General features: G+C 33.3%; 1 protein-coding gene across 15 annotated transcripts in view; it reads right to left on the bottom strand.

Annotated features, from left to right (window-relative positions):
- Window positions 1-203: 203 nt before the first annotated feature.
- LOC128214868 (KN motif and ankyrin repeat domain-containing protein 2-like) overlaps window positions 204-12,809 on the bottom strand; it is a 35,000-nt gene continuing 22,394 nt past the window's right edge. For 6 of the 15 annotated variants that reach the window (XM_052921559.1, XM_052921561.1, XM_052921557.1 and 3 more), the window contains 9 exons: window positions 12,450-12,680; window positions 11,718-11,732; window positions 9,566-9,653; window positions 9,120-9,269; window positions 7,613-7,825; window positions 6,853-7,053; window positions 6,314-6,412; window positions 3,757-3,809; window positions 204-2,705 (listed from right to left, as the gene is read on the bottom strand). In XM_052921559.1, the coding sequence (XP_052777519.1) occupies window positions 2,690-2,705; window positions 3,757-3,809; window positions 6,314-6,412; window positions 6,853-7,053; window positions 7,613-7,825; window positions 9,120-9,269; window positions 9,566-9,653; window positions 11,718-11,732; window positions 12,450-12,680 (1,066 nt within the window). In that variant the 3' untranslated portion in view covers window positions 204-2,689. Of the gene's footprint in view, window positions 2,706-3,756; window positions 3,810-5,407; window positions 5,454-5,994; window positions 6,022-6,313; window positions 6,413-6,852; window positions 7,054-7,612; window positions 7,826-9,119; window positions 9,270-9,565; window positions 9,654-11,717; window positions 11,733-12,449; window positions 12,681-12,809 lie in introns of all 15 variants that reach the window. The other 9 variants (XM_052921568.1, XM_052921570.1, XM_052921569.1 and 6 more) reach the window with 7 other exon arrangements.

Here is a 12,809-nt window from a genome sequence, read left to right as displayed (position 1 = left end):
ATATAAGAAATTCAAACTGGACCTCATTAGTTACCCTTAAAGGCCAAAAATTGTCTACTGAACAGTTTCAATTCCCCAATATTAGATCTCAGTATAAATTCATCTTTCTATAATACACAGGACATAAACCTGTTGATGTTTACACAGTCTTAATTGGCTCCTTGATCTTTTCTATAAAACATCATTACACACAACACGTAAGGTCAGGTTTTGTTCACATATTTATTCATCACAATTATAACTAACAACAATATGGTGTGTGCTTAAAACTTGCTGCCATTCTAATTACTTGAGTCCAACCAAGTATGTATTGAACTGAATTACATTACTGACTTCTAGTAGCACTTCAAGTACTAAGAAAAGAAAAAAGAATCTAATCTGTGACTATCTAATTTTAAAACTTTTTTACTATTTAGAATGGAAAAAGAAATAAATCTTATTTGTATGTGAAATTTGTTAACATCCAGTTTGAGTACAAGAATAAAACAAAAATAAGCAGCGTATAAAAATAAATAATAACAATTTGGCCACAGCAGTGCTTATGACATCCAGCAACCTATTTCATAGCTTATAATATAACAATTTACATTAATAGAGCGGTTATGAAACACTACTAGTCTAGTACATGTATGTGTGGACTACTGTATGTCACCCATCTATAGATTGGACCACTTCTAAGTGTTTCTCTAATAGCCTCGGCACATGCTGAGTTATATCATTATGTCACATAAACATTGACAGGCTTGTGAAGCCTGACTTTGTTCATATGCAATAATCCTAATGTACACAGAGTCAATGTATGAAATCAAGAAGAAATTAATGTATCAGTGTAACTTACGATAAGCTAGGCATTCATGTTTGAAAAGCTACACATAAATGCATGAGCAGCAACACATACTTGTACGAGAGGCTACATACACATGTAAGGGAAGCTACACAGACAAGTATGAGAAGCTATACATTAACGAAAAAGCTACACATACATGGACAAGAAACTACACATTATTGTTCGAGAAGCTACACATACATGTTCCAGAAGTGTTTCTCTATTACCTACTCAAAGCCTCCCTACATTGGTTCTGGTTAGCTATGTTATGAACACATTTTAACTAGATCTAGACTATAAATATACATAGCACCAACTCTCAACTTGAGGTATATTCTATTCTACTGGTTTTATTTTTCATTAATATAGACTCTATGTTTGTAACCTCTACAAGAATATGTTTTATCCTCTTTATCTAAATTGCAACTTTACTGAGGCTTCAGTGTGTTAAAATGTTAAAATGGAATGATAAAATACAACATAAAATGCTGATAAATAATAAGGGAAATATTGTAAAAATAGTAATAATGTGCTTGCTTAACATGGAATAAATAATAACATATGGAATATATAATATACAAAATACCATGGCAACCATTATGTTAACGAGTAAGTAAGCCAGTATAACAACTTTTCAGGCCTAATAACATAAAAAGGCTATGGAAAAATATGGCAAAATTAAAAAAAAATATGTTTTCTATAAACTGTCCAAATTAGTGTGTGTGTATGTGTGTATGTCTTTAAAGGGAATGAATTGTAAGCAATGTTTCATACAAAACAAGACATTGATATTAACTTAAAGCTAACAACACTGAAATGCTGGGACTAAAAAATTGACAACAGTGAAAAATACTAAGTTTAAACTACGGTTAAAATCAGCCTGTGATTTTCATAACTGCTCACTATAAATTACATTAATACCAAGAAAGCTGATCAAATAAGGAAAACTAACCAATATGTGGTTTATTTTCTACAAATTATGAAAATTCACGACACAATCTCGGGTTAGACCAAATTAAATAGGCAATGAAATTCTTGAAAAAATAATACAAATACACAGTAACCCAAAACATACTCATTGTTTTCAACACATTTTTTCTGCATGTTGCTGTTTTTTTTTAATTCAAAAGTTGCTAATTAATGGAATGGTTGGTTTATGGAATGTCCTTAAAACACATGGAAAGCTTAACTCAACAGAGTACAAAATTCTACAACTATGTTCTAAACAAATTCTTGCAACAAAAAGTATATTCCATGTTTTTACATTGTAAAAGTGTATATATCTTAAGTTTTACGAAAAGATAATTATTATTCTACAATTGCAAATATAACTTTACACAATATACATGTACATGTGTTAAAATACATATTAGGCATATATACATATAAGATAAATAATATCTTTTGGTATATACTGAGATAAAACTGCCAAGTCACAACACTATAGAGATATGATATGGATTATGTGTAAAGAATACAAATTATTTAAAACTCTTTACAAAGTGTTTTTTTCTCTCCACAAAACGGCAATCTGTAAGTTTTGCTAACTTGCCTTTCTAGCTAAGCAAATACATGAAAGACATAAGTTTAAAAATTAAGATACAAACTTCTCTTAAAACAACCAATAAATGACATTTCAACAATGAAATTTCACTATAAATGTATGCCTGCATAATGGTATTTTTCTATTAAAAATCAAACATACATTTCCAGTAGTCAAACCACTTGAATGAATAATAAAGGGTTATATCTGAGAACATTTGCATCTGTACTGTGCATAGAGCCGGAGAGTTGCATAGAAGATGATGTTTCACATACGCATACATGTATGTTGAGGCTTCTTAGCGATGTTATTTGTAAGTCCTATAATGGAGTTGCCCTGAAAATAGATAGAAATAAACTATGCAAAGACATCAAGAACAACAAAAACTCTTGGTATTTATGGCAAAGTGTCCCAGTATAACACCACACATTAGCAATCCATATTACACAAAGTAGAGGAAATTCTATGAAAATTTTCCTGCTCAATTACATTTGCAACAAGTGGCGTGACGAAACAAAAACCTGGTCTACTTACAGCAATTTCTATATTTGACGTAAAAGCCAGCAATATTAACTCTACAAACATAAGCTCAGTAGAGCCTTAAAAGCTGCCCTCTCGAAAACAGATTTATTTGACAACTTTTTTATTTTGTCTTGGAATGAGCAAATATTTTGCATTAAAGTCTTTAAGCCATTGATACAAGACTGCTGACAAAAGATCAGAACATAGTTTTTCATAATTATTTACATTTCAAAATTGTGTTTTATGGCTAAAAGTGTTACTAACGCTTTAATATAAATGAAATTTTCAGATTAAGATCTGTTCTATTTTAAGTTATCTTACATGCCTGAATTGGAGACATTGATACCAAAATTAGCTGACTCTGAGACAAAAACTAAGAAAAAAGTAATAACTGTCAATCTGCAAGAGTGAGCTTTAAACTGACATTACATTTCTATTGCATTTGCTTGTAAACAGTGAACATCTCCTGATGATAACTATTTGTTCATAAATTTTACATGCAATGATTCACATTTGAAAAATTGAAAGATTTACCTTCTTCATACAATGCTCAATGTATTAAGTTATGAACAAAACATGGTGCTGATAGTATAAAGTATGTTAAAAAGCTGATATTGATCCCTCTTGGGCAGAAACAAGTACTGGTGTCCTGTTTCAGAGGCCAAGAGAATGTTCCTCTGGTGGTGATCGCACCCACAACCTTTTGGGGGAGAGGCGAACGCCCCTAGGACAAAACCACTTTCAACCTCTGTTGAAATTATGTGGATGTTAAACACAATATAACTGCATTAGTTCTCAACACTTGACTCTTAGATGGAGATTAAAATCATGTTTAAGAGAATATCTTCCAGATCCATCAACCTACCCGGTGTTTTCTGACGAGGATGAAGACTTTCTCACCTTGTGCTTAGTCGGAGCCTGAAACAATACATTGACTCATGAACAAGTGAGGTATATTGGCACTTGGCAACATTTTACCTTTACATATCATAAATGATCTAATTTTTCAGCAGTTGTTAGTACAATTTAATAAAACAACAATATTTACTATGTGTCTAAAAATAAGTAAAGTTATTCTTATTTACAATTTTTAACAGTAGGTTAAACATGAAATACTACCCTATTTGATAAACTACCGTGAAGTCATTATATAGATAAAATGTTTTAAAAATATCTAATAAAATTCTTCAACCGGTTTTACTCCATTTTTATAGTGCCCATCATTAAATGTTGCACAAATGGCTCGTTTTAATGATACATAAGTTTCTGTAAGAGGAATTTATATTATAGGAATGATTTCACAGTTCTGGTTCCCTTTAGTTAACATTCTAGTATACAGACACTAGCCTTCAAAATGCACAATGATAGGCAAGAAATGATCATCTTTAACACCCATAAATAATACTAATTCTAAACTAACAAATGTTCCATCTTTTTTGAATACATTGTACCTATTTAATGCATAAAATGAACCTGTTGCCAATACAACTAATACATATACTTTTCCTATGCATTTAAGCATTATAATCCTTATTTTAATTTCTGAAAATATGAACCAAACAAATTCAAAGATCTGCACATATTTGAACCAGTATTGCTGACAAAAAAGTAGAAAGCAGGACAGAACACAGAATAAACATACATGGGGAACATCTAGTGTTACTGGATCCGCTGACATCTTATTTCAAGGATAAAACAAGGGGAAGTAAATGCAGCAATAAAGGGGCATAACTTGACAAAAATTAAAACCAGAGTTGTTAGCCATGCTACACAAACTGCATTTTTACTGGTATTATATGTACTTAGTTTCACATGAATATCTCCAATGGTTTGTTTCTGAGTTGAAGCCAATGATATAGTTTTTGTATAACATTGATGATGACCCGATGGCATTGACAACATCTAGACCTTTAAAAAAAAAAAAACAGACAAGTGATATATAGTTAATTTTTTTTTTAGTTTAAGCTCAAAGGCTTTTGGAAATCTTAGGTAAGATTTTTTTAAGGAGTGAGTGATTACAAATTAAGGAAAATAGTGGACAAACTGAACTGCTAGCAGGCGGTAGATATAGCGCATGGAAAACATAGTTTTCATTATAGAGCCTGAATTGGAGGACATATTTCAAACAACAGATTATTCAGGGAAGCCTCAAGCAAAGCATAAAACTGCTGGCAAATGATACATTAATTTGGTTTCTGTCAAGTAACTATTTAGAGAAAAAAATGATTAATGTGAATGCCCAGTACCACATTTACTACCTTGGCTAAAAACAATAATGTTTAATCAATGTTGGAGACAAAAAACTAATATTTCTCCAAAACGTGTTAACCAGATAAACTTTATAACCAACTATCCTTTTATGAAAAGGCTGCTTAAAATTAACAGACTAAAATTGTTTTTATAACAATAAACAGTAGCAAGAACCGTACACACACTTGTCCAACAGTTTTGAGGTCGGGAGATATGCACAATGATCTAAAAGCCATGCAGAAAGGATCACACGTTCAGTGTATTACCATAGCTTAAATGTGTCTGAGTTCTATACTTCCTCGGAACATAACGCTGAAAACATGCATCAAACATGTCTTAAAACCTTCACACCATCATATCAAGTAAGTGCAATCGCTGTGAATGTGTATGAATAAACTTGAATGTACACGGATAACCTGAATATCTTTGAGCTATATATCATTTTGAAATATTCAAATATTTCAAGAAATTATTTCCGCATTAGCAAAAGAACTGTTAGATAATCTTTATTGAAAATGCATTTCTTGTATAACTACATCAAAAGTCTGAACAAATTTCCACTATATAGGATATAATTATAAACAAATTCTATCTTTCGTTAAAAGCATTGCTTTATTATGATTACAGTGTATTATGACACGAGAGAATTGTAGATATTGGTAACTGCTATTAATCTTGTTTATATGATAAAGTCACATGAGAGAAATACAGTACATTCTATAGATGCAATAAATACTTAATAGAAAATATCCTTTATATATATGCATATCCCAGTATAAAACATTCGCAGTACAAGTTAATTGGTATATATATCTTAGATATTATTTCTGATAACATATTTATTTCTTATAACCTTCGAAATTCAGAACTTTGTTGAAACCTGTAATTCAAGTCCCAACGTCAATGAAATCAGCAAATCTTAGAAGGATCATTTGTTAAATGTTAATCATTTGATTCATCATATAAAAACTGAAAATTATAAAACATCAGCAAAATATATATCAGTAAGAGATTGACACTTTTTGTGACTTCTATCTTCTTCTCTTTAAATTTTTAAGAAACTTCTTATAATTGCATAAATTTATCGATCCAATTTGAAGAGCGGTTCTTAAACAAACCCCACATTTAAAGATCCTATACAAGCAGGTCACATTTTAAGGCGGAATACATACAGGTGTGTGTCCAGGTCCAAAGTTGACGTGCGCATACAGTAGAACCCCTGCATCCTTGTGTCCAGCGTCCATGGCGATGGAGAGGGCGGTACTCCCGTCCTGTACACAACACACACAACAGTAACGCATGCGACATAGGGGTAAAAGGTCAAGAGCAAAAATAAAATGAAGTGAAATACGGGCAACTGATTGGTAAATAAATAATCTATTTCCAAGATGCACATATGATTTAAGAAAATGAAAATAAAAGTGAGTAAAAAACATAACATCAAATAACCAATGTCATGATTGGTTTCCAGACTGTTAGTTGGATTTGTTGGAAATAATAAATAAGGGTAATAAAGGCAGTATCAACAACTTATTTCAAAAGACATAATAGACAAATACCATAAGAATGTCAGACACAAACAAGATTTATTAGAATGGTAAAGAAGGGATTGAAATAAAAGGCCAATAACTTATTTTTAGAATCAAAACACCAAGAGGACCACAAGAATGTCAAGACATAGACAGCAGGATCATTCCCAGACTCAACTCACATTATCAGAAATAGTGGCGTCACACCCGGGTGTGTTCAGCAGCATCTTGATGATCTCTGTGTGCCCGTGTTCAGCTGCGCACATTAAGGCAGTGGATCCCTCATCGTCCTGAATGTTCATATCTGCACCGGTGTCCAGTAACATCTTCACCATCTCCGTACGACCCTGACGCACCGCAAACATCAGTGCTGTCTGGCCATCCTTAAATATTTAATAATATTTCATATTCTAAATTAGTGATTTAGATTTCTGGAGATATTGTGTTTCATGTTTTAGTGTAATCTGACTAAAAATAAACTATAGTAAGCAGGATTCCAAGTACTCAGAGATCATAGTAACTCACACATAGTTATACACTACTTTGTAAACTGAGTTTGATTTTACTAATCTAAAAGCTGCTTTTCTGTAGCATTTCTTATATCAAGTGTAAAGATAAAAGTTATATCCAACCACTCACATTTATCCCTGGACTATGAAAACCCATGCAATACCTAGCAGACCTGGGAGTTCTCATTCCCCACAGAGAAATTCAATAAGCTAAGGTGGTCATAATCCTACCAACAACAAACACACTCCCAGCTCCCCCCCCCCCCACCCCCAAGCTAGCTTTGGTATTTACACTCCCCATTTAGAACAGCCTCTGTACAATCATCTATCTATTTTAGTGTCTCTGGCCAGTGCGGCCATAACCTACTCTTGACCGGTCCTTACATATCCCCATCCCCTATGTTACATTACTCCATCCCGCTGTGCCCCTCACCTTGCTAGCCCGGGTATTCACTTCCCCCATGGAGAACAGCCTCTGTACAACCTCATCTTGTCTCTGTGTCTGTACGCTGGCCAGTGTGGCCATAATCAGTGCGGTGTAGCCTGCCTTGTTGCGCTTGTTCAGGTCACACTCCCCTGTGTCGAGCAGCAGGCTGACAATGTCAAAGTTACAGTTGGACACTGCATAGTGGATAGCCGTGTTCCCCTGTGAATATAATAAGTATTGATGTACATGACTGGAACCTGACTGAAATACTTGGTATGTTTCAATCTCACTGTACAGCAAAATGGTAATCCAAGGTTATAATCTCATGTATACTGAATAAACAATAAGTTTGTGGATTGAGATAATAACTCAATAACAACAAAAATAATTGGCTGCAGCAAGCTTGAAACATTTTGACATTTACATTAAACATGATAGGTGTAATTATTATTTTTTGTGCATTTACATAATTTGTCTTTCTTTTAAGCATGGTGTGAACGTGGATTGTAAAGAGAAGGTTAAATAACAGACTGCAGGTAAACAACGCAATAATTTTATGTATTATCCATGCCAACAATGCCATGTACTGTGAAATCATTAATATTCGTTGGCATGAAATTTCGTGGTTTGCTGAAAAAATACAATTTCGTGGGTACTTGAATTCGTGGTTTTTCAGTTTTGAAAAAAAAAATCGAATATGCGATTGCCTGCATAATCTCCACGCGCTGGCCCGTGATTTCCATTTTCTACATCACACGGTTTATAACACTCGCTAAAGTGGTACGAGATGCCAATTAGTGCACATACCCATGTCAATTATCGATTTGATTAGGAGATAAAGGTAATAAAAGAAGATGTTCCCTGATCATAAATACAGATAGGGGAAGCCATTGAATACCAATTAAGAATTTTGCAAACTGTGAAAACACAAAAAAGGTGCGTATATTTGAGTAAACAAGATATTTATTCACACGTTTTTGTTTTATTAATATATTGAACGTGTTGTTTTGTACTTTGTACTCTGTAACCTCCAATGTAATCGATTAATTATTTCATTCAATAAAAAAATTGAGTACCAACACTCATCACAGTCTTGTAAACCTGGAGATTTTCATTAACAGCACACATTTAAACATGTGCTGTCATTTGGTTCATAAAAACACATTTAATTGATTTGGTTTATTATTTGTTAAAGGCAGATATAATATATGAACAAAACAATGATAGTAAAATATACAGTGAGACAGGTATAAACGCTGTATCCTGCGACTTCTGTAATGAATAAACTAGTATGTACATAACATGGCAGTTGAAAAGGTGAATAAACGGTCTATATTTCGTGGGATCTTAAATTCGTGGATCACCCTACCCACGAAAACCACAAACATTAATGCCTTACGAACATTAATGATTTCACAGTATTCTACAGTCTTGTCAAATGAATGAAGACGCCTACAGAATTCTTCTCCTGAAAAGCAGAATCTATCAAATGAAAGAAAGAAGAGAGCCTCACATTAGAGTCCTGCATGTTGACGATGTACTCCAGCAGTCTCTTGGAGATCTCATTGAAGCACGAAAGGTAGTCCTCATTCTGGTGGGCATCAGCTAGCTTGCTGGACGAGACCTTAAACCATTCCTTCTGGATTACCTCAATACTCGAGTTCTGCAACAGATACATTTAAGGATTAAAATAAGGATGATTCTTTTATCAACACATTAACAGACTGAAAAAACCATCACCTGGTATCATCTTTAAAATGATCTAGGACTCAGAGCAAGACAACCTTAACCCTCAATAAATTTGGATTTACCTCTGTCTTGCGCTAGGCCCTTGTTTCATTCTTTACTCTCCTTTTCCTTATACAGTCTGTTAAAAAATGATCTAGCACTATTTAAATGAGAAATGTTTCGAGAAACTGCTCAACTTATAAGGAAAAAAAAAGTAAACCCCTCACTTACAAGTTGCTTTGTCTGGACTTGTGTGGAGTCTTCAAGGTACGTAGCGAGCACTTGACACGCCTCCTTCACCTCACTGTCAAGCTCAAACCTGCAATGACATGCCCGTTACACACTTCCCTGACCGTAACATGCCAACTTCATAATGTGCACCTTACACGCACCCGTTACATGCTTGCTTTTCTTAACACAAACACCCACACTGTATAATTCTTTGTGGGCGAATTTAATCACTGATCTTCAGAGTCAAAATCTATTTAAAACCTGATTTTTTTATGAAGTATATTAGCTTGTTCTTTTTTAACACATTGCTTTACAATCAAAATAGTATTTTTTTAACTTTTAAATTTAAGGTCAAGCCCAGATGTGTTCATGAATGTGGCCCCTATATAAGCCAGCTTACCAATGATACCATTGGTCTTAACTGGGCTTTATCAATGTTACTGAATAGCAGCAATAATATTAAAACTATGAAAATAATTGAAAACAATTAATCTTTAAACCATTGTGCATTTATCATATAAATATACATGGGGAAGATATTTAACAATATACATTTTTTTTAATATTTAAAGTTGCATTTGAGTTAAAACTTTAAGGGCTGATTGTTCAGAACTTTGTTAAAGTTAACAATGATGTTAACATCATCATTGTTGTTAATTTGTAATAGTTACTGCTCTGAAATTTTAAATGATACACTTGTGATCTGCTGTATTACTAACAAGAATTTAGAGAGAATTTTCAGCTTTACTTGTGTATATCCTAATATGTGAGCACATTATCAAATAGTTCAGATTTAAAAGTTTACAACAATGTTGTGAATCATTATGGAAACAAATTTCTGAACAATCGGCCCAAAAGGGAAATATCCAAAGAAATGTTACAAGGAATAATGACAGTCACTGTCTCATTGATTAACTGTATTCCATTGATCAGGTACACAAATAGTATAAACTGTTGAAGGTCTTATGAATTATGCTGCAATTATGGTCATGGAACATGTGCTCCTTACAGTGAAAAACATGTGTATAAGCTGTTTATCTTAGACAAATTAAGAGAGCCCATCGAGGAATATTTCTCTTTCAGGTTTTACATGCTTGTGTTTGCTTATGTTATTGTTTTTCATATAATTCATCACATATTACTTAAATTATGAAAATATGCTGTTAATCTCTTTCAAAACAACTCTTTTTTTATAACAATATGCCATTAAAAGTACAAGTACTTTATCGTAACAAATTACATCATTGCTCAGCTCATCTGTTACACACCTACACTGAATCATAACATAAGATCTAAAACATTCCAAACTTGTTCATCTTAATAATCAGAAGGACAAAAACACACCTTTATTTGCTACGAACCTTTGCTCACTGCCAAGTCGTACGTGAAGGCTTGCAAACATGCAATTACACTGACAATCCTATACGTCATTTGATCATTATTATTATGTAAATAATGACAATTATCAAAAAACAAGACAATACGATATGTTAAGCGATTATTCTGGTGATGGCATTCATATTGTGAAGAGTTAGTTTTATATTGTCCTGTATATGTCATTAATAAATATACTGGTTTTATAAATAGGGTGTGTTTAATCACACATAAATTCATGCTGTGTTAATGTATTAGCAATAATTTATTATGTGGGGTGGTATGTGAGCCAAAAGCCAATTTTGTAAATGACGCCCAACCTTCCTTCATCAACAATGCTTTATTATGTTCATGCGCATCATAATATTGGTGTAACGAATAGATAACACTTATGATACATTACACGCGTAAACATTACACATGTCAAATGTGTCGGGTACTACGGTTATAATATGAGTGTAAGCCAGAAACACATTTTATGTACACAAGAAAGGCACTCATCTCATACAATTTTCATTTGCATTCTTGATTTACCATCAATGCTCTGGAATACCTTGCTTATGTCCCCCCCATCCTCCCCAACAGTTTTCATATTGTTGATTTAATGCTTTCAAACCAGAACATTATAAAAAAAATATTTTTGAAAACAACATTCTTGTAACAGAAAACAGTTCTCCTTGAGTTTTTCACTTAATTTAAGCGATTTCAGAATTTTGTTTACATCAGTTGCCATTATTTCAAAGAATATCCAGAGCATTTCCAGTTAATGATTATTTACCTTCGGGTGCTGGAACTTATAGCAGAGGGGAGAAAACTTAATTATTAACTCAAGATTTGCAATAACAACAGCCGCCAATGGTATAAAACTGGTTAAGTTATCCACAAGTTATCCTTTGGCTAGTTTGCATATGAAAGTAATTTGATTGGGCAGCAATAATGATTAAAAAAATATTGACCAATCGCTAAGCATTTTTGGTAACTTTAACCAAACCAAAGAATTAACCAGTTTTATACAATTGGCAGAGGATGAATTCAAAATGATTAACATTAACCATACCATTTTTTGGCATGCAAATTCATGCTTGATTTCTTTAAAATACCGGTAACATTCTATTTTGTCTAATCCATTCATTTGATTATATGTTGGAATAAGATATAAAATTTGGAATATATTATAAATGTATGATTTACATGGTGATGTATACAACAATGCGAAGATGGGAGAACAACAGCATGCACTACAAAGTGACTGTGGAGGGTCAATTCTGCCTTGTCAGTGTACATGGGTGCCTGACCGAGGGGCAATGCTGTGATCTTTGGAAGCTTTAATGCTCTGTTTAAGCAATGCTAAAAGCAGCAGAAAAAAATCAAAGGTGTACAAATTCATGAAAAATTTAGCTCTTAGTTGCAAAACACCTGTTATATAATGATAAGACTGTAACTGCAATCTATATCTACCATTAATGTATAATATTTTCAGAGTTTTAGAAAAGAAAGGCTAAATTCTCACGTTTCTCTTATATTCTGGTCAAACATTTTAGCTCCAGGAATGCCATTGGCGATAGCTTCGTCATCTTTACACTTATATATAATGCGACCCTCACGACTGTCGTAACAGCCTTCTTCATAGCTACTGTCACTGTCAGAGGTTGTCCCCCTTGAAAGACTCTCCTCAATCACTTCATCCTCTTCTTCTTCCTCCTCGTCTGAAGAGTTCTCTGATCCGTCACTGTCAGTTTCTCTGATAAATGCATATGGACAAACCATGCTTAATTTGTTCTTGCAAGTACACACCCAAATCCATCCCTGTGTCCTTCACAGCAGTGTGACCTTCACATGACCTTGACCTTCACACTAAAACTCTACCTAA

Source organism: Mya arenaria, chromosome 13 (genome assembly GCF_026914265.1).
Source record: "Mya arenaria isolate MELC-2E11 chromosome 13, ASM2691426v1".
Lineage (NCBI taxonomy): Eukaryota > Metazoa > Mollusca > Bivalvia > Myida > Myidae > Mya > Mya arenaria.
Note: the sequence above shows the minus strand (reverse complement) of the source record. Positions and strands in the feature narration are given on the sequence as shown.